This window comes from Lethenteron reissneri, chromosome 37, assembly GCF_015708825.2.
Source record: "Lethenteron reissneri isolate LAM-NWPU_2019-01 chromosome 37, ASM1570882v1, whole genome shotgun sequence".
NCBI classification, from domain to species: Eukaryota; Metazoa; Chordata; class Hyperoartia; order Petromyzontiformes; family Petromyzontidae; genus Lethenteron; species Lethenteron reissneri.
In genome coordinates, this window is record NC_083815.1 from 4822552 (window position 1) to 4845939 (window position 23388).

The window sequence follows — 23388 nt, forward strand, 5'->3', positions numbered from 1 at the left end:
ACCTTTCCTATACTTTGCACTACTATCGTGTTTTTAGTTTTTTATCACGTTCTGACCAGCCCCTACTGGACACCTGCGAAAAAGAGCTTCATGGCTCATCGGATTCCTCCAGTATGGATACACATTCTGATTGTAACGCCACCTAGAGCTGTCTTCGTGCGATTGTGCACCTCGGGGTCGTCTGGCGACGCTGCGCTCGGAGTGCTGAGAGGGAACCCGGGGAATGTTTTTTAACGCTCCCCCGGGCATCTTGCTCGTTGTCTTATCGCGTTGTTTTTGCGATGTTGTCGTGACCCGGGACTAGATAAATAAAAGTTGCTCTTTAGTTTAACCGGGCTCTCACCTGATTTAAATAAAGATTTTGGTCGATAATATGTCCTGCATATGCTTTCCGTATGAACACTTTTGAGTCGTTCATCTATAACAACTCAATGTTGCGTAAATGAAATTCAAAACGCGAAAAGATGTTGGTGGTGATAATTTTTGGAGTGTTTCGTTTTTCAAATTTCTTTGTTCATTCAACCTTTGTCAAACGATATTTACAGTATATAAAAAAACATTCATTTCAACGATGACATTTGGAAAATAAGAGCCAAAATCCCACGTAGAAGGTAACTGCATATATTTACATTTTTATCGCCAAATAAAATAATCGTCAGATTCATGATCTAAGGGGCATTTACGAAAGTCTTGCATCAGCTCCGCATAAAATGAAACACTCCCAAAGAGAATGGCGTTCTATCTGTGCTGACATCTACCCCATGCCGTTGAGAGTCTTCCCAGGTGAGACTCATTTGCCATTCGTTGTACCAAGTCATGCAGGACCTCCAATCCTTTCACAGCATCCAGCCCTAGGACCTATGCCCATCACTGTGTCACAAAGCAGCGTACGGGCGGGGCTCGATTGGCCCACGGAACACAGAGTCCCTGGGTTCAAGTCTGGGGCAGCCACCTGCGATGAAACCACTTTGTTTAGTGATGCTGCGTTGGCAGTGGTGCACAATTAACAACTATAAAAAAAAACAATCTGACTCAAACACACTCGACTTTAAAAATAAAAACTACGAATATAAAATCGGCAGACGTTTTAGACAATGGGCCTTCTTCATAGCACAAGCATGGTTGCCAAGTGAATGCACAAACATCCATCATATTACATGTGGATTTCACTTTATTTTGGCGAAGCCGCAGCCTTGAAAATATTCACGAATGGATTTTGCTGCAGTGAAATTAATACTGCTCAGTAGCAGAGTGGGTGGAAAATGCTGCCACCCCGGCTGTGGATAAAAGGTCACTCGTAGGGACAGTAGCAGTTAAATTATTATGTATTCGACTGGTGAGTCTTTAATGGACACACCTCGCGACATGATGCCAATGGCCAAATTGTAATAAAATCTCGAAAAACAAAAAACCCTCAATGTATTTCAATTCTGCAACCAAAAATGTTATTAATATTCTGTTTACTGTTTGAAGCGTATGACTCAAAGCAGTATCTGCAGTGCAAGCATTAGTGCGTGCATGTTGTGTACGTGGGCAGCGGACGCATTGCGGTTGGCTCGCTGCGTCACCTGGTGACCCGAGTTCCATTCCCACTCATGGCCATTATTTGAACCGGTCCTGGACCTCCCCTAGGTAGACTCAGCCTAAAATTAGTACTTAGCGCAGTGTGTTAACATCACCACTGGAAAGACAAAGGTGGTCCGGCTTGGTGCTGGCCACCCACCCGCTCGTGTACCATGCTGGCCTTCATAGGCACCCGCTAACAGCACTTGCCCCAAACGTCTGTTAAGGCTACGCGGGGGATCTTCGTCTTGTGTGTGCGTGGCTCAATTGTGCACGCATTCAAACGCTGATAAACAACAACAAGAAACCTGCACACGCACGCACGCACGCAACAACAACAAACGAGCAGCGTCGAAGGCCATCCCACCTGAGCACACAGAGAGGGCAGCAGTGTCCTGCGTTCCCCTGCCCTTGACGGGTGGAGGAGACACCCCGCAGCTGAAAATGAAGTTGTTTTCCGATTCTTTTGAGCAGAAAAAGGAGGTGGGGGGGGGGGGGGAGAGGAGAAGATAGCAACAACAAAAAAATTCAGGACATGAATTCCATGTCTAGGCCGTGCTTTCACGCCGAAGAAGCTTCTGCGTCTGTTAAGTTTAGGCAGTTGCCTCGGGTTTAAAAAAAAAAATTGCAATCTTTTATCTGAACGTTTCACGCGTAAACAGTGCCGGACGGGAGAGAATAGTGAGTGCTGCACGGAGGGGAGGGTTGCGTAGCCAACGAATGTTTTATGTTGAGGAGCAGCGAAGATATAAATTCTAGCCCTGCTCCTTAAAACTTTTGTGATACGGAGTAAGAAGGGGGTGAACAATCTAAACTCTCCAAAAAGCCATACTCTTGAATATTTCACGGCAGTATGAAATGGTTGCAACCATGGTTAGCTGATCGGCAGGCTGCGTGCGGGTTGGGGCAAAGTGTGGGTACTCCCAACCCTTCCTGAGAAAACTACTGGACGTGTGTGGAAAATAGCTTGAAAGCTCATCGGATTCATTGAGTATAAATTATTATGCTGATTCCAAGGCATCTGGCCAGCGTGAAAATGCTTTTGGAGTCCCTTTCACCAGGAGTGGCACCGAGCACCTAATTTCAGGCCTGCATCTTTTTTATTTCGTAGCATTTCACACACATCCCATCGGCGGGCACGGGGCTAACGAGCTGTAATTAGAGCAAGCGTTTTTGGAGGCCGTGGCACAAAAAAAAAATCCAGCCGTGAGCTGGACATCAACGGCAGACTGAGACGTAATTCACTTCCCAAGTGTCGTCAAAAACCAGGCAGACCTTGTCAAAGCCATGTTGGAGCATGAGCTCGGACTGCCACCTGTCATGGTTATTTTCCAGGCTTGTCCTCTTGTTGAGGCGGACTGCACTGGGACATCGTTTTTGGCCGCTTTGTTGAGCTATCATTTGTGGCCAGGTCGCTTTTGAACAATAAGTGAACTCCTCAGTGGGCTTTGTCTGGTAGAATGGGCATGGTTGAGTGCTGTATTTGTATGTGTTTGGGTGATTTGTTTACCTTTCTTGTACTTTGCACTCCTATCGTGTTTTGCACTGTTTGTTGTTGTAACGTTCTTACCAGCCCTGACTGGACATCTGTGAAAAAGCACTTAATAGCTCATCGGATTCCACCAGTATAAATAAGTATTCTCATTCTGTAAGTCTTCCGTAACAATGAAGAGTCCTGGTGATTGTCAGTTGCGTAGTGTAAATAATAATAAATATACACCACTCTAGATAACTTTGTTTTTCTTCCATGATATATTATTGTACATCAGAGGTGAACAATATAAGGAATGCAATAATTAATATTTCAGAACCCGGTTCCTAACTCTGCCAACGTTTCACTGCATGTGCAAGTTAGGAGCTTCTTCTCAATTCAATTGCCGCCTTAAGAAAGCTCCCGGCACGTACGGTGAAACATTGGGGGCACTAGCTCAATGTCAGCCGGAACAGTCCGGAACACTGTTTCCGGGAATACATTTTTCGCGTGCCCCGATTTCGCCTTTCAATTCAGTTCGCGATGAAGAACGCTCCCGGCGCACGGAGCGAAACGTCAGACTTCGCGGCAGAACGACGTCGCGGCGCATCGGGCAGCTGAGCAGCAGCAGCAGCAAAGACAAAGATCCCCCATGTAGCCTGAACAGACTGCCGGGGCAAGTGCTGTTAGCAAGCACGACCGCGACGACCCGCGCGGTAGAACTATTGCGAAAGCGTCCGTCGGTTAATGGTGAAGCAAGCGAGGTGGTGGTGAGGGAAGAGTTGGGGGGGGGGGGGGGGGCGTGCGGTTTGTTGGGTGCTCAGGTCATTGTTTGACCTTTTCCTCCACAATGTGTCAATGGGACTCCCACCGCTTACTACGCTTGTCTTTGCTCATGAGCTGTAGAGGTACCCTGACTTTGAAGATAAACAAAGGCCCCTACAGTCTGAGGGTGTCCACATCATCCTAACTGCCTCCCCGCACCCCATGCGGCTTCGCCTCCAGACACTCCGTTTCACTATCGTTAATTGTTACGGGTTTTATAATTAATGTCCGACAGTGGACTGCAGCGGTAAAATCTCCCGGTCATTTTTAGGCACAATAAAGGGTCAGCGGAGTGGAGCGGTGCTGGTGCATTGGTTAGCCTGTTGTACTATGAAGCTGGCAAAACACGGGTTCGATTCTCAGCCAAGGCTAACATCAGTGGTGAGTAACATCAGAACTAAGTCATACCCTCGACCTCCTGCACAAACCTGCACTGACCATAATGGTGAAGTATGATACGTTATACTTTGCTGCACTGCTGATCACCCCATCGCACAAGCCCCGCAGCAGCCTACGGCAACCCGGCTTGCATAGTGGCCACCAATCCAGGACACTTCTATCCAGGCGTCCAAAATCCCTGCTTAGCTTCTGAGATCTGGCGAGATCGGGCGAATACTGGTGGCAGGGTCAACTTTGCAGTACCCTTTGCAATGCTCCCTTGCATGCAGAGTGGCTCACATCACACTCGGTACCTTTTAGCGTAATAAGCCTTGTAAAGCTCACAAGTCCTAACAGGCTGTTTAGAGAGCTAGGCAATGGCACTTTTGTTAGCTTTGAAGGAAAGTGTGATGGGGGAGATTCGAATAATGCTTTTCTTTTTTCTCACCACAGCGTTGGCTGGTTGTCCAGACAGCGTGCAAAAGCTGCTACTGAACCAAAAAAAAAAGAGGGAGTTAAAAAAAATTCAACAGAGAAAGAGAAAGCACAAGAAAGTAGGAGGAGGGAAATGGCACGGACTGTTTGTGCAACGTCTGTCCAATGTATGCGAGCGTAATGGTATTCGGTGGAGAGGGACGATGTAATCCAGCCAGCAGCAAGGACAAAAAAAACGTCAAGGTAAAGGTGCAGCCCAGAAGTTGTTGGTCTCACGCCACTGCTGCTGGAAAAAAATGGCCCTCCGCTCGAGGGGAGCTCAAGAGGGCATCTTGGCCTACTCTTCCACGCAGATCTGATGTGTTGGAAGAGGTGGGCGTACCCACGCTTTACCCCACCACTTCTCGATCTGCCGGATCGACTTATCTGACCTGTGGTGTACTTATTATTTATACCACCGGTTGTTAAGAGGCGGTGGGGGAGTGAGCGGGGAAGGGCGGCGGGGGGGGAATTAAAGGAGAAACATTAATTCAATGTTTCAACAACGGCACTAGGAGATTGAATAGAATTGGCCACCTTCGATTAGCACGGATGGTTACGTACAGTGCACAAAATTTTTAAAACACATATATACTAGGGCTGAACAAAAATATATAATTGTGATTTTTCTGACAGATATTACGATTGCGATTTGATTTGCGATTACATTTTTAAAAGTCAAGCTTCAGTTCAATATTCACTGTGTAATAGATTTAAAACGTGTGATGGAGCATTACCACATAATACCATCAAAATATTAACTGCTCTATATATTCTAATGCAAGGATGAGAACTTAAAAGATATTAATTGCTTACCACATGCATTTATGGAAATGTTTTAATTGAAATAGAACAATTGTGAAGTTAAATAAATAAAGTTATAATAATAAAAAATAAAACAATTCCAACAATAAAGTAACAGGACTTTTCAAATCGCAAAAAATCGCAGCCTTTGCGATTTGCTAATCGCATTGTTTCAATTTGTGATTTCGATTTGAAATCGATTAATCGTTCAGCCCTAATACGTACGTACGAACCGGCCATCTCCGAACTGGAAGCCCAACGTGCTCACCATTGCACCGCGGCAGCTGCCCGTAGCGCTTGCATTCGAGCTCTGCCGGCTTTTGCTAAACCTTCCACGGCCATTCGGTGCCGCCACACTCGCTGCTGTAGCATGTTATTTTCACATTTCATCCAGGTTTAGCCCCTGCTTTAAACTCCGCGCTTTACTGTTCCGTGAGTGCGCTCGGTCAGCGTGGAGCTGTGTGAGAGAAGCGGAAACATAAGTGGCCAAGAAGGGAGACAAAGGCGGCCGGGCGTGGTGCTGGCCACGCATTCGTGCGCTGTTCCGGGCTTCCTCGGTGCTTCTTAACAGCACTTGCCCCAATAGTCTGTTAAGGCTACAAGGGGAACTTTGTCTTTGTCTGTGAGTGGGTGAGTGAGTAGATGAGTGAGTAGACTAGTGAGTAGGTGAGTGAGCAGGCGAGTGAGTAGACGAGTGAGCAGGCGAGTGAGTAGACTAGTGAGCAGGTGAGTGAGTAGACGAGTGAGTAGACTAGTGAGCAGATGAGTGAGCAGGCGAGTGAGTGTGTATTGCTGAGGCCTGCAGTGCTCTGCTGGAACGCCCTGTGGTGGATCAGATAAAACAGTCCGGTAGGCAAAGGCGTCAACATCGGTGGAGTGATCAATGAGTAAAGTTCACGGTAAACCTTGTTAGTAGTGATAGAAGAGTGATGAGGTGGTAAATGACTCTATGTGAACAGTTGTTCCCGCACGGCATCTAGTAATGCTCCCAGTATTAAAACACGATATAAATCTCAATTGTAATCACGTTTATGAATGTTTGGTAAATTAAATCGAACGCCAATTTGCGTTTCTCTTTTGTACCACCACGACTCGGAGTGGTATCGAATTAATATCAGAATCCGCTAAGTGCTCGAAGCAGCCGCTATAAATTTCCAAACTCCACCTCCCCTCCCAAAAAAAAATAGGGAATAAAATGTAAAGTAATGCGCTCGCTAAAAAGCTTTTACAACCGCATTTTAAAGACCCCATGGGGGAATGCAGACAAATTAACTACACGACTACAAACTACACATTCATGAGCTCTGGAACAAAAGAGACCCGGTGCAAGGAATCCGTGCAATTTATTAGGCTCGACAGCTTGACAATCCATCGGCGCGAACGCGGATGCAGCCAGCTGACAGACCCGAGTCCTCCACGGGATAGGGCAGGCGAGCCCCAACAGCTCAAATTAGCCGATAGTGATCAAGTATTTCTCACAGGCCATGACACGAGGCCGTTTTAGCTCAAATGCGGAGAGCGACAATTTGTCGGAAACATTACAAAGGTCAACGTCGCGAATCATACCCACCTGAGGCCTCTGGCATGATTAAGCTTGCGTTTGCCAAGTGGCGAGAGGCGATTGTTTTATGTCCCTTAATAATCGGGCCCCCGAAAATGTATATATATATTATTTTCATACAGGGCAAAAGTACTTGACGACATTCCCACGCAGAATGTTGGCCAGCCATCGTTTGATATTTCCATTCGCAAAGGGAAGCCATATCGGTTTCAGAAAAAAAAGATCATTAAGGAGCTCCCAGAGAAATGTGGATTTAATTTTGCCCTATATGCATTTTATTGTTCGTCCTAATTCAACTGGACCATGCGAGTTAACCGTTAACCCTTTGGCTGATGGAATATTCGAGGAAATTACACCGGATTAGCGGAGCCCCTTTGGGACGAGTTCACGTTTCACTCTCGTGAAAGCCGTTGAATAGATGACGGAAATCATCGGTGAAGGAGCTGCAATCACGGATGGATCCAGGAGCTTTCTTGAGTGGCGGAGGGCGGCGGTGGGAGGGAGCGGTTGGGGGGTGGGGGGGCAGACCGACCCGTAAGTGGGAAGATTGTCGTGGTTTTCGGGCAGTAAAGAGAGACGGAGCTTTGTGGGAGAATCACCAAATTTTTTACGAAGCATCAAGGGGCTTAGTGACAGCCCAGTGGCAAGCACCAATTTGACAATCATTTACTTCCCAGTGTTTGGTTCCTTTAAAGGGATACTGTGCCCCAGAGTAGGTCTGGAAAACGTGGCTATAAATAGGCATTACCATATCCTGAGCAGACGTCTCTATTTAAAAAAAAAGATCACGTTGAATTAAAATTTTCACTTAATAGCTTATTAAATGGGAATGGGGGGCGGTGGTGCATTGGTGCGTGCACTTTGCTATGAAGCTAGTTATTGGGAGTTTTATTCCTGGACGTGGTTAACATCGGTGGTGAGTGATACGTGAACCATTCCTGCCCCCCCCCCCTCCACCACACTGCAACGAACCAGAATGGTGAAGTATCGTCAAAAAATACTGCCACGACCTACGGGGAGAACTTCATCACACGGTGGGTTGATAAGGTAAAGGTGCAGCCCTGCAATTGCTTGCTCACACCAATGCTGGCAGAAGGTTATGCCATGAGAAGGAGCTCGAGAAAGCCCCTCTAGAGGGCATTTGAAATTTTCATTTTCATTACCCACCGAGCATTACCCCCCATACACGACTCAGTGTTGGCACAGGGCGACGTCCCCTGTGCTTCGACGCGCTGGCACCGCGTCTCCACCTTCCTCCACGACAATCGGGCCAAAGCCTGCTGAGAGCTACTGGCAGCATGGCAGTGGTGGCAAAGCCGTGGTGGCAAAGCCGTGGCGGCACAGTAGAGGCGGCACAGCAGAAACGGCACATCAGTGGCGGCCCAACAGAGGCAGCCCAGCTGTGGCACGGCACACCAATCAGAGCTGGCCAGAGCGGGCGGCGGGCGGCAATTAAAATGGAGCCAAGCAAAACGAAAAGGGCACTTGATTTTGAAAGTAAAAAAGGGCCCGATTCGTCCGTGGCCGTCGTCGCGTTCACGCTACATTCCAGCCGAGCACCGCTTTCCAGCAAATATATCTGCCAAGCATGTCAAGCTGTCAACGCCGGCTGCAGACACAGCGAGGCTTTTTGATATTTTAACCGGCTCCCTTTGATTGGGTTTAATGCTCTTTGCGGGGATTCAATTATCGTGTGGGTCCGTAAAGGTAGGTTTGTCTTTTTCTTTTTGCGTGTGTGTTTAAAAGTCGCAGACGATCGACGCTGCAATCGAGAAGAGGGCGGGGGGGGAAGAATGGACGCGACGAAATGTCTGTTATGCCACCCCGAGCTGATTTCTTTTTTTATTATTATAAATATATATAAGTTTCCAAATATTAGAATTCAGCAAGAGTTAAGCAAAACCTGGAATGTCAGGTTTTGCTTAACTAAAGCCAACAAATTAAGAGAAATGAGGGCCCTGAAACGACTTGGAACGCTTCTGACACCTGCTCAAATAATTTCGTCTCCACGCGACATTCACGACTCGAAACTGCACAAAAGGCGCGGCGCCGCGATTTGATTTCAAAAAACAAGTTTTTTAATTGAACAGAACAGTTCCAACTTCTGTTGACCCGTTTTTCCCGGTAAGGTGGAAGGAGAAACATTTTTGGGATTTTTTTTTCTCTTTATGGGCCATAAAAAAGCAGTGGGGGTCCGGCGGAGAGGGGAGGGAGGGGGGACAGGGAGGTGGGGGCTGCCCTGAGGTGAGGGGGGTGCAGGAAAGACAAGGGGGGCCGGGGGGGCTGGTGGAGGGGGGGGGGTCCGCCGAGGTTATAATGTGACAAGGGTGTTTAAGCATAAGCCACCGCTAAGTACATGCACGCAAACATAAATCAGCGAGATCAGAGAGCTCAGTTTGTTCCGCTCAGTGGCCGTAAGTCACTTTCAATTTGCCTCAGACATTATTCGGCACCAAATTAATCCACATTAAGGCTGCCGGGCGCTGCGTCAGGAGGAAGAAAACCCACTCCCCACTCCTCAGTGCTCGAGAGGATTTCTCGCTGGGAACCTTTTCGCCGATCGTTGGCCGTGGAGCTTTTGGGAATCAGAAGCGCGGCGTTGAGCGCGCAGCTAATGGAGATTAATCGTCAATTAGGCTGCTTCGTCCGAGCTCTTTGTGTCGCGAGAGCGCCAAATTAAGGGACGTTCAGACACCGTCGGAGAAAGGATCGGACGGATGGAGGGGTGACGGCGGGGGGTGGGGCGCTACGGATGAAGTGGACAGAGCGGCATTATCCTCACCAAAGCTTCCATGTGAATGAAGAATTTTCGCTTTATTATTGCCGTTTATACCCTGTGAATCGTCAACAAAAGCTGACGCATTTTAGCACGCGGTGGTGGTGGTGGTGGGGGGAGGCAGGGGAGGTGGAAAAAAATCCGTCGACCTCAACAGGGCGAGCATTTATAGAAATACACTACGTCAAATGCTGCCAGAATGCCGCAGAGGATTTCAAAAGAGTAAATCAAAGGTACATTAAGTTTGAATCTGCCACGAGGCTGGCACATATATCAGGCCCGATGTTAAACATAACGCTTCCAGGCACGCAAACCGCAGCGGGCATTTCACTGCCCTCCTTGTTAAGCAAACCTTCCTATCTCGCGAACAAAAAATATATATATATTTCGATTTAACGCTTTCGTGACTGCAGGGATTCATCTTCTTGGTTCTTTCGGTAAAGTCACTTCTACGTGACTTTACCGAAAGAACCAAGAAGAAAAAAAAATATATATATATACATCGTTCCTACTCGTATGAAAACAGTCGGAAATCCTGTTATGTTTGCAGATAAGAAAATGTTATCGGTGGGCATGCTCAGGCCTTCCAGAGTTATTTTGTCCAAAAAAAAAAGTGACTCGCTACGCTTTGGCAAGGTTCGCCCGTCAGCGGCGTGGTGCTCCTGCCGTCCGTCACGATTTCGCACAAAGTCAACGTTGTTGCGGCGAGGGGAAGATCATGCCGCGTGCACTTTGTCTGGCAGAAAGAAAAAAAAAGAGTCTTTTTAGCGCAAAGTATACGATCCGCTGAGAAAATGTGCGTCAAACGTTTAAGAAAATAACCAAATACGTTTTGATTCTTTAACTATATCCTTTCAACATCTATAACGTTTTTTTTTTTTTGCCAGTGGCCTGGAATTTAATTCCCTTAGGCTTTCGCGACCAATATCATCCATAAGAGGTTTTTTTTGGGTTAGATCGCGTAAATATATAAATTTGTTGTTAAACCCGCCACCACCCGACACAGCCAACTAGTAAGGGTTGTCACGTAAACAGAACGTGCCAATTCGTCACAAGTACAGCACACCGGTGTGTTGGAGAGCCAAGCCACAACATTTACAGTAATTACAACTGGCGAAACGTCGTACTCAGATTGTAAATGTTGTGGCTTGGCTCTCCAACACACCGGTGTGCTATACCCGTGACGAATTGGCATGTTCTGTTTACGTGACAACCATTACTAGTTGGCTGTGTCGGGTGGTGGCGGGTTTAACGACACATTTATATATTTACGCGATCTAACCCAAAAAAAACTCTATTGTGAATTGAATTTCCCACTAATAATGCATTTGCTGAAACGTATTAAGAGCACTCAGAATTCAGTTGAAATACTGGAAAGTGAATAACATCAATCTTGATTTGAAGCTTTCGTGACTGCAGGAATTCATACTCTTTGGTTCTTTCGGTAAAGTCATGTAGTTAGAAATAAAATAAAATAAAACTTCAGCAATTGTTTTATTGCTGTAGTTGTCCCACCTGATGACGATTGCTTGTGTTGCGATCGAAACGTCGTGATTTGTTTTATTCTATTTTATTTCTAACTACGTAACTTTACCGAAAGAACCAAAGAGTATGAATAACATCAATTCATCCTATATATGATCATAGGTTTTACCGTTACGAGCATTGACACGTTTAAGATTGTTCGCAGATTGAGTTTCCTGGATGGCCCACAAGTCAGATCACTGAGCTGACACTGCTGAGATCCTGAGCTCAAGATCTGGATGGAAGGTTGAAATTAATTTGGGGGTTTTCAATGCATTGAGTCGACCGTCCTTGCCTGCTCAAAAATGTCTGTTTGAACTTAATTTGGTTCAATCCCCCAAATTTACAATTTTACTGTAATATGACAAAATATTTTGCACTCCTAATCGTGTGTTTTTGTATTGTTTGTTGTTGTAACGTCCCGACTGGACATCTGCGAAAAAAGAGCTTCATAGCTCATCGGATTCTTCCAGTATAAATAATCATTCTGATTCTGAAAACACAGTCTGGTAGCAGAGTGTGTAGGAAAATGCATCCCCTCCGTACTGTGATTTTCAGAAGTTGCTCTGTGAAAGTCTCTTGGGTAGCCAATCTCGGACACGTGGGGGTCCGCGCTGCTCTGTGAGATTCCCGAATGGATTTGTTGTCTCGCGACGCGGATGCCGATAAGCGTCCCCGAAAAAGAAGCATAAGCAGGACCAAAAAAATCCATAATCACAATTTTACTTGAGGTCTTGCGCCCAACTGATGGTTTCACTTGCGTTTATGTTCAGGTATTTGCCCATTCATGCACATTTGCAAAAAAAAAACAACTGCTAAATATACTGTAAGTTCAATGCCAGCGTGCACCCTTTGATGCTGCTAACAATTAAGGGTCGCTCAAATCATCAACATATATCAACATCTGATCTTAAGCTTACGTTACGTGCAGTGAGTGACTCGTGGAAATATTTAATAGTTATTTTTCAAACCAAAAAGTGGCCAACAACAACCGGCACCGTTCAAGGAGTAATCATATCGAGCTACTAAACATCTTGCATTATGCCCGGTTGTAAGAACTTGGGAAAATATACGACGGTTATACGTGCATTTAAACTATTATTTAAACTATTTCTTACTTTACCAGGGTAAGGGCCACTGAGCAATATAGCTCTTCTTTAGAAGTGACCTGGCCACAAATGATAGCTCAGCAAAGTGGCTTATCATGTGGACATTCATAGCAGTCGAATACTCTAAACGCGTGTTTCTAAATGTGGAGGGAAAAACCAGAGGACCGGGAGAAAAATCCACGCGACCACGGGGAGAGAAACATGCAAACTCCAAATATACAGGCGTCAAGATCGGGATGGAATCCCACGACTACCCTGCATACCGGGCGAGGTCGTTAACATCTCACCACTGCGGTGCCCCCTTGCATGTGAACAGGGCAGACGGGGGGTAAGGGAAAACCCCGGTTGCACGTTCACCGTAGACGTGTGGCAAGAAACAAGCGTGGCACTGTCGCCATAGCAGCAACACGTTGGAGCCCTTAACACCGAAGCCATTCACACGTCTTTCCAAGAAACCATCTTCAATCGAACCTTTCTGGACAAGAACAACATCCCCTTAAGCTGAATTTCTCTCTCTCTCTCGCTTCCCCACCACCCTACCCCGTCACACCCCCTAACCCCCTTACTTCCCCAGCCTCCTTTCTTGCAAAGGGTTCTTTATCGAGTGAGCAGGGATGGAGGTAGATTTTAAATAAACACGTCACTTGTCCACAACCGTTGCGTTGCTGCGCTGAATTTTGGTAGCCTTGGTCGCATCGTCGAACTGAGAGCGTGCCCAACGTTCATGCAGCCTTTAATTTTGCTTATTTATTAAACTATTACTTACAAAATCCTGATTGAGATGGAGACGTCTCGTTAACAAAGCGTGTCCAGGGTTCCACGTTTGAGACACAGAGCAAACAAAGACAAAGATCCCCCGTAAAGTCTCCAGTGGGCTGTTGGGGCAAGTGCTGTTTCGCGAGCATCACCTATGTAGGCTGGCGCGGCAAACGGCCGCCTTTATCTCCCGAGCGTCGATGTTGACACAACGCATCAGGTACTCAATTAAGGCTGAGTCGACCAACGGGAAGCCCAGGACCACTTCAGAGAATTGTCATTGGTCTTGGTGGCTGTGAGTGGGAATCGAACTCGGCCGTCGCTCCACACAAAGCGAACCAAGACAAAGATCCCCCATACAACCTTGAGCGGACTGTTGGGGCAAGAACTGTTAGCGAGCACCTATTAAGGCCGGCACGGCCCACGAGGGGGTGGGGTGACCAGCACCATGCCCGGCCGTCTTTGTCTCCCCGGTGGTGATGTTTACACATCGCACCAGGTTCTAATTTTGAGGCTGAGTCGACCTAGGAGAGGCCCAGGACCGATTCAGATAATCGTCACCGGTGTTGGCTGTGAGTGGGAATCGAACTCGGGTCGCCGGGTTCGTAGTAGCGCAGCAACCGCTACACCACCGCTCCCCACAAAGCAAATATGACACGTACACACAAACATTTTAGAATGTACGACTTGCGCAGGGGTTACAGTAAAAAAAAAGTCAAATACATTCACGCAGCGTCAAGCAACCTGGCTACCGAGGTAGCTCTATGAACATCGCACCACAGTGGGACACACACACACACACGTGGTGCACACCGCCCCATCATTCAAAGAGGTTGCTTGCGTTGTAACAGTTGCCGACGTTGAGCACGTGGCCGAACATTCGTTTGTTATTTCGTCTTTTGTCTGTTTTGTTGCTGCTGCTGCTACTGTGCTCAAGCATCACCGAGGATCTCCCGTGGTAAAATAGCGGGGCCATCATCGTCATCATTATCCGCGTAACAAATCAAACAAACTCAAACTTTCCCATCGCGTTCGCTGGCGGAGACTTTACAGCATCGCTCGGCAGCAGATAACGCCCGGAGCCGCAGAACTGTGACGGGGACTCGCCATCTGGAAACGCAGCGTGGCTTCAAAGCGCATCTTGGATTCTTCCGAAGTGACGTGAGGCCGAACCAGCCCACGGTCGTGTCCGATGGACGTGACTCAAGGGGTGCTAATTCTGACCCTCCACCCACGCCACTCTTGCCCCGTGCGGTGATGCTCGGCACGGACAGGTTTTTTTATTTTTTACTCGGCTCGCCGTTGTGACGGAACCAGAATCAGAATCTTCGTTTAAAACCGGAGGTAGGAATCCGATGAGCTATGAAGCTCTTTCTAACAGATTGTTCAGCAGGGGTGGGTCAGCAAAGTTAGAAAAAGAAACAATACAAAACAAACGATAGGAGTGCAAAGTAGAGAAAAGATAAATATATATCAAAAGGAAGGAACAGAAGTACACATTGCATAATACATTGCTGATGATTTTTCGACACTAATTGCAAGCTTGGGCAAGGCAGCAAAACGACAGTGAAAACATTCAACTATCAATACCTCTACTGGACATCAGTGAAAATAAGCTTGACAGCCCACCGGATTCCTCCAGTATAAATATTCTGATTCTGAAGGCGATTTGAGCATGGCCAAAAAGTGTGTTAATAGCCATGTGGCAGCAATGCAGAAGCTGGATGTATATCCACACGAAGTAAGCTCTCGCCCGCCCGAATCACAACTCCGATTAGCACGGTTGGGTACACAAGGTGCGAAATAAGTTCAATATACCATTGGAACCTCCTTTGCCAATAGCAAAATATGATAATTGTTCTTTTACCCTTTTATCTGGCAACAAAACTGACACTTTTTTTTACAAGGAGTCATGTTTGCATTGACCAAAAGGCGCCTTTTGGCGTCATCTGGTCCAGCACCATGTGAGACTAGGCTCTAAGAAAAGCTGTCTCGGGTGTGGACCAATCAATTTCAAGGACAGTGCATACATTATCAGAGTTGTGTTTTTTGTTTGCATTCCAACTGCGGGTATTGTGGTCAATGCAAACATGATTCCTTGTAAAAAAAGGTGTCAGTTTTGTTGCCAGATAAAAGGGTAAAAAAAACAATTATCTAGTTCAATATACATACATAAAACCAGCGTGATATAAGCATGTGTTGCTTATAACATGAATGTGCTTATATAAAATACGCTTCTATCCAGCTTCTAAAGTATTCTTACATAGCTTTAGAGTCTTGGCCGTAATTAACACCTCTTAATATTTGTCTGTAAATCGATTGGAATTCGATTGCCTTCGGCCGCTTTATGGACGTCCAGGTCAGAGGTCGCCAAGTAAGAAGCTAGGAAAAGGCAAAGCCTCACTTAATGGAAATTTAAACTACAGTGTCTTGAGGATATTGGTAAAAGGCGGCATCCCTGGCAATCGTCAATTTTTACCAACACAATATTTTTTTTAGTCACCGCATTACGAAATTCGATTTCTTCAAGTGGAGTTCTAGCAGGAGAAAAAGTTTTGAACGACACTCAATCACCCCCGGCATTCGCATCAGAGTCCAACGCGTTTATCCCTTTGCCGATAGTGTGGCACTTGCCAGCGATGCGCGGTGCTCTTTGCAGCCTGTGGAGTGGCGAGTGCTGCGCCGCAGAGCCTGGCTGTAAATCTGCGGCACTTATCGCCGCGAGTTGTCGGCCCACTGTTTACATTCACGGCGAAATGAATAAACCAGACGGAGCGAAGGGGGTGTGTGTTCGGCTGCTGCCGATGGGACACGGACCCACGGGGTGTCCAGTGATAACTGTATCTCTCTGCTCAAGGGCAAGGACAGGAGGGCAAGAGTTAGGGTGAGGTTTACGTTAGGATCGTAGCGGTGGGGAGGACGGGGGGGGGGGGGCAAAGAATGATTGTAAACGCAGTGGAAATGGCAGTAACTTCGCTTTCGGTTAAAGGATGATGCAATGTGGTGCACAGCCCTTTCCACTGCTCGATGAAGCTGTTCCTATGGCTTTCACTGCTCTTTGGGGTTGTTTGACCGTACTTCACCACGCCGGTCAGTGTGTGGATCGGTATAGGGGAGGGGGAGCCCAGAACCGCTTGAGATGACGCTCGCGACTGATGGGAGTGATGAAATCAACTCGCGTGCACCCACCTCGATGGAATGTTAAAACCGCAGGATCGTGAGAGAGACGGCGATGGCTTGGAGAGCCCTTCATCCATCAGTGGATAGACCATTGGCGATTTTAGGAACTTCATGAACTGAACTGAATATTCGGTTCCTGCAGAAAGCTCCCAGCACGTGGCACCAATCGACTTCAGAAATTGCCGTTGAACAACGCGCGGTACAACCTGAACAAGCTCCGTATACAGCATGGCAGAGAAATCCTGTGCAGCGGTATTCACTGATGACGGTGATGCTGGTGTGTCTAGTGTGTTGTCCTTCCCACGCACCGCTGATGAGCACGGATGGCCACGTACGGCGCGAAAGGCGTTCAACACACATACATGTGTAGAGGAGTAAAATGGGGACGTGACGTCAGGTGTGCCGTTCAGTGCGATGACGTCACGTCTCCTAGGGTACTTAAGGGAGACCCCGTGACGTAAGCGGGGTCATTGTGGGAACGGGTAGAGTAAGCAGGGTGAAGAGGGAACCAGGGGTAGAGAGAGGGATCGAATAGGGAGTCTGGGGAGAAGCCGGTGGTAGTAGCCGTAGAGGTGCTTCTCTCTCCGCTCGGTGGAGTCGGCAGACTCCACGATCCGCCACGAGAGAGAGAGAGACCGGAGCCAGCCGGCAGGGACCCGGACTCAGAGTAGGACCCCCCCTAGCCCCTGGGAGTTGTGTACCCTGCTGTGTAATATTGTAACAGCTTTAATAAACCCTGGCGGAAGCCCTTAACTTACCTCCGTCTACGAGTACGTCCGTCGGAACTTCTCTACGCATGTATGCCGATGAATGGTAAGGTGAGGGTAAGAGCGAGGGCGATGGGGGAAGAGCTCACCTGACGTGTAGTGAGCCTTGGCCTGGCACGTCAGGGCACAGCTTTCCTGCCCGCCCGTCTTGCCGCAGCTCAGGATGGCCTTGGCTGGCGTTTTTGTCGGCAAACACCGCTGGGCCTCTACCCGGCAAACACAAGCCCAGAGGCACCAAACATTCACATTCATTGTGCACAGCTCTTCACTTAACGACGACAACAACGACAACAACAACAACACCGCCACCAGCGACAACAACGACAGTGGTGGTGGCCGTGATGCTCGGGTGGGTGTCGGCAACTTGCGGCTCCGGATCTGCACGCGGCCCTTTAAGGGACCGCTCCCGTGACGTTATTTATTTAGGGACCACCACCGTCTGCTATTCACACCGCATCGCGGCTCTTGAAATATTGAGGTTTTTTTTCGATTTAAAGCTTTCGTGACTGCAGGGATTCATCTTCTTGGTTCTTTCGGTAAAGTCACGTAGAAGGGAAATAATAAAATAATAAAAATAAACGTTATAAAATAATTCTCACGACGTTTCGGCCACAACGCAAGCAGCCGTCCTCAGGTGAAGAACAGGTCTGTCGGAAAGACAGCGTCTCATTCAGACACTGTCTTTCCGACAGACCTGAGGACGGCTGCTTGCGTTGTTGTGGCCGAAACGTCGTGAGAATTGTATTTTATTGTTTTATTTTTTATTATTTTATTATTTCCCTTCTACGTGACTTTACCGAAATACCAAAAAGATTGAGTTTTTTGTTTACCGAATTCGAAATAAAATTGGCTCTTCTTGTTATTTTGATTGTCGACCCCTGGGCTCGCATCAGGCCACTGAGCCGGAATCAGAGACTACAACGAGGCTTCTCGCACCTCCTGCACGTCTGTTTCCATCAAGGATTCATATTTGTTTCGCCTAGGAAACAATATCCTGGAATTATTGATTCCACTTCCAAATATTTTCTACGAAAAAAATATGTATGTATAGTCTGGAAGGCCAATAACCTGATGGACTAAAAACAGATATTTAGTTTTTCTTGGGAGTTATGGAATGAAAGATTTACACTGTGATCAACCTCGGTTTTCAATTGTAGATGGTAGATTAACTCACTTCAGCCACCAACGACTGAAAGAAACACAACCGATCAAAATTCATTTTAGTTTCACTTCCAGCTGTGAGCATTAAAGATCAATTTGTTGAGACACGTGAAAGCATTACTTTGTCGGTCATTAAAATGTGTGCCCGTAGTTTTCCTAAAGAGGTCTCCTGAAGAAGTGACATCATTGATATTTATTTCTGAGACAAGACATAATGCAACATAACGTGCTGTGAGTCGCCACAGCATATGGGGCGCAATATCAAAACATCTCTTATATTATCATCTTCCAGGACCGTTCTTTTGACACGGGGTAATACACTGCGATCTGTGAGCACGTCCGAATGGGAATATTTGTAATTTCTCACATGGACTGCCAACAGCAGGATTATAATCGGAGCAAATGCTTTGCTAAGCAACAGCTTCACATTTAACGTTCAAACCTACGCGCGACGGGAAACAGCCGAATCTAAAAGAAAACTCTGACTCCAACGCTTTATCTTTGCACGTGCCGACGTCTTTGCTTGCAATAGGCCACCACTTGAGCCAAGCTCCAACAACAGAAACGTTGCAGAAATTGCTCCTTTCTCGAAAATATTCAAAAGCCCACGAGCTACACGAGAGGCCAGATGGAAGCGCTCCACGTGATTTTCTACGGTTTGAGCGCGATCCTTAAAGCATTTCTACGGGGACTCGTAGCATATTTATCGTCATAGTTTGCTATCCGAGGCAGATACGTTTTTGGAGACGTGTCTTCAACAGAGAGCAGGACCGTCGAGCAGATGCACGGCCCAATCCGGGAGGGGAGCTAAAGCTGTTCGTCAGCTCGTGCAGGGTGCGTAACATCAGCAGCAGCAGCGGTGTTCACACACTTTTACCGACAAGGCAGATGGCAAGCCACCGCAGGCCGTCCTGCGCGCGAATAAAGCTGGAAAATGTGAAACTACACGCTGCATAATGATTCTATTGCTTTTGTTTAGCACTCAACGCGAGCCCGATACAAAGCGCCGATCACCGTACGGAGGGGAGGGGGGGGCAGAATATTGAGCGATCTACAGCCCCCCCCCCCTCCCCGAGTTGGACACGGCAGGGGCCTTGGAGGTTTACATGGGGAGGGCAAAAGGGTAAGGGGGGGGAGATAATGAACATACCGGGAGAAAAGCAACGGGCAGAGGTGAGGGAACCGGGGGTGGGGGTGAAACTATTTGAAACAATTTTTTTTATTTTACCAGGCAAGGCTCCACTAAGCTATGTAGCTCTTTTTGAGAAGTGACCTGGCCAACGCACAAATGATAGCCCAACGAAGTGGAAATTGATAGCAGCCGAATACTCTCTATGCATTTTGTTTTGAAATATGGAGGGGAAAACCGGTGGGCCCAGAGAAAGGTCCACGCGACTACGGGGAGATCGTGCAAATTCCAAATATACAGCAGGCGTCACAGGGTCGGGATCGAACCCACAATCTCCTGTATACCAGGCGAGGTAGTTAACGTCTCACCACCGCAGCTACCTGTGCTTAATCTGGATTTCCAAGTTTGTGGGTTGATGGGTCTCACTCTGGTCACTAAATGCCTGCACGAAAACAAACCATTATATTAAATCTGCTTCCGCACTTAATTTAGCTACATTTCAGCCCTGCTAATTAATGCTACCGGTTTGAGAGTCGTGTGAGAAATGTTATTCTCAGTGGCAGGTTGAGTGGGGAAGTGTAGCCTTCCCACTGTGTGAACCAGAGTAGCATTGCAGGGATGCAAGCAGTAGTTCTGTGATATCTGCTTTTGTGGGCCATTCTCGAACATGCAGAGCTGCGCTGCTCCGTAATTTAATTTGGCTCTAAAAGGTCTCACTCTACGTACATCCCTTTTGTCAATCAACTGCTGGAGAGTGTGACTTAGCTAAGGCAGCCAGCATACAAGTGTAAGCATATTACATAAAAAGTCCGAACAAAACTATAATTTGAAAAACGCGATTTTTAAAATGTACGTATTTACAATATTTAATTAAGTATCCCAGCACCTTAGCGGCTCTCCCTGTTTGCTACCTGTGTGGTCGCTGCCCTGTGCTCGCACAAAGACAAAGATCCACCGTGCAGCCTTAACAATCTATAGGGGCAAGTGCTGTTAGTGTTGCACCTATAAAGGGCGGCACGCCACACGAGGGTGTGGGTGGCCAGCACCACGCCCGACCGCCTTTGTCTCCCCATTGGCGATGTTGACACACAACACCAGAACTCATTTCAGACTGAGTCGATCTAGGGGAGGCCCAGCACCGGTTCAGATAATCTTCACATGGTGTTGGTGGCCGCTGAGCGGGAATCGAACCCGCTACACTACCGCTCCCCACACGTACCCGCACACACGCGCACACACGCACGCAAACACACGCAAACACATCCCACGCACGCGTCACCCACCGATGCAGTCCTTCTTGTTCCAGTGCAGCCTGTAGCCGGCCCAGCAGCGGCAATCAAAGCTGCCTGGAGCGTTGACGCACTGCTGCTGGCAGCCGCCGTTGTTGATGCTGCATTCGTCCACGTCTGCGAGACGCCCGACACGAGAGCAACAGCCACGCGACAAATTACTTATCGACCGTTCTTCTGGGAGGCTCGATGAAAGTGATTTGATTTTCTTTTTTACAGCTTTCGTTCCATTCTTTCGTTTTCTCTCGCCCCCCTTTATTTTGCGAGCAGCTTTCCAGAGAGACGCTTCGCTTGATGGTATCGTAATTCGTTTTTTTTCGGAGCTTTGAAAGTACAACAACTTTAACTCCCAACCACAACTACTATTTTAAACAACTAAAGATAAGTTTATATTTTTCTCACCGCATAGAATTGTCTCTATTTAGTTTTTTTATCTTCATGAGTACGAATGCGGCGGCACTTTGATTGGCAGACTTGTGCCAGAAAGGCATCGCGTGTTTAAGCAAAAGCAAAAGTGAATTGACTTGACAATTGTTACAAAGCGAGCATTCGTGCCAACAGGCCTGCAGAGAAACATTTTATTTTCCCGCAGCGTAGGTTTTTCGTGAATATGGGAGCGGTGGCGCCCTAGTTAGCAGGCGATGCTGTAACACCAGCAACCTGTGTTCGATTCCTGGCCAAGGCTAACATCGGCGATCAGTGATATCTAATTCAGTGGTGGGCCATACTTATCACCAACACGCCACTGACAAGCGTGTTGAAGTATGGTCTAACAACCACCATGACCGACAATGGCATGGGGAGGCCTTCATCTAACGTTATATTTTTTAATTGTATAACATTTTCTGAGAATGAGAGACTGTACTCCATAATACATAATTGTAACAACTTAATATTACGCTTACGATACAGCTCTCGCCTGTGTACTCGCTGTTCAAGGATTAGTGCATCGTCGTTGGATGTGATCGGGCGGAACTACGACAATTTTAAACTTTAGGGGCTGCCTTGCCAGTGCTGCTCAGCCATAAGTCCAGACCAAAATATCTCGCCACTGATAATCATTAACAGCACCTTGTAACGCAATAAAAGCATATGCAGCGGTAGGCCGACGTTTCGGACTATGTCCCTTCTTCAAGCACAGAGAGGCATGGCAGCCAGATTGAATTATTTATACTCAGTTCTTAAATTCCGGCCGAAAACCGTCCGGAATGCAACATCCATCTTAATTACTTCGTCTTCATAATTGTATTTAAATCAAAGCTTTAAATCAAAGCTTTAAATAAAAATTAGTATTTTGGTATTTATACATTATGAACACGAGCATACGATTCTAGAAATATATGGTACAAACGTATAGGTTTATTATAGACAGGTGTCCTTTGTAATCTAGTGGTAGTGCCTTACGCTTACGCCAGGCCTAGCATTAGCAGCATTCGGGAGAATTTTTTTTTAATCGGGTGTGAATTTAACCGGTGCCTACAGCCGAGACTTGCACTTTAACGGCACGGCACACCTGCGCAGAAAGGGCAAGTTAAGAGCGACAGATGATTCTACGTCCAGCGTAGCGCTCGTGCCCCCGCCGCCCTCCGTCTCATCGCCTCCCGGTCGCCTGAAGCCCACGGTGACGCAACGGCGCAGTCGGTCGGCGGGGGCCTGGACATCACCGGCGAGCTTTTACCTCCGCAGTGCGTGAGCGCGTAGAGCGTGTAGCCACGGATCGCAGCGGCACTCGAAGCTGCCCGGGTAGTTGATGCACGTGTGATCGCACGCGCGGTCAAACGAGCACTCGTCGATATCTGCGTGCAAGGGAAACACACCGGAGAAGTACAAGGGACGGGATGGGACGGTGGTGGTGGTGGTGGGGGGAATGGAATTATTGCGGATGAAAATCCTAACGCGGGTAGAAAGGAATCCAACGCTGAGGATTTCCACACACCTGTGTTGTTCTACGACGGATTTCGGAGTTGCATGCACAAGGTAGAGGTGCATAGGTTAAGGTGAAATTGTCAACATCAATCTGGGTGGAAGGGCGTCTGCGAAGTGAGCTCTTGGAGAGCCCCTCCACAGGGTGTTTTGGCCTATTCTTCCACACTGGGCAGAAGAGGTTGGAAGAGATTGGAGTACCCGCACTTTACCTCACCACAAGCAACCCGCACCAGTGTTCTCCACACCTCCGATTAGCACGGTCGGCCACGTACGGTGCGAAAGAAGTTCAACACGTAACATGACATTCTTTCGACCGCCGTGCCACGATATCAAATCGAAGCGGCGGCCTCTGCATTGCAAGTGCAGCGCGCGAACCGCCACACGGCGGCCGCGTCCCAATCAACGGGGGGGCCAAACGGAATCGCCCCGTGAACCACCGCCGCACGCCCCAAACATTCGTCGGAGGCTTTTGATCCTCCACTGTGCAAGGTCTTCGCTGTGCAAAGCAAACAGTGCGTGCACACTCGCACGCAACGCACGCCTACTTTGCACACTCGCCTGGGAACAAAGCCCGGCTGAATGTTTACAGTGACCTAGATTTTTTTTCGCTACAACTTTTCAAAAAGAGTACAACGTCAGGCAGGAATTCCTGCGCGAAACGATGCCCGTGCAGAGCCACTCCAACGGGAATCCTG

At 47.6% G+C, this 23388-nt stretch overlaps 1 protein-coding gene across 1 annotated transcript in view; it reads right to left on the bottom strand.

Annotated features, from left to right (window-relative positions):
- The window catches only part of LOC133351511 (signal peptide, CUB and EGF-like domain-containing protein 2), a 182900-nt gene that overhangs the window by 22850 nt on the left and 136662 nt on the right, over positions 1–23388 (bottom strand). The window contains 4 exon segments of the mRNA XM_061566775.1: positions 17278–17394; positions 20762–20884; positions 22446–22482; positions 22484–22563. Of these exon segments, the coding sequence (XP_061422759.1) occupies positions 17278–17394; positions 20762–20884; positions 22446–22482; positions 22484–22563 (357 nt within the window).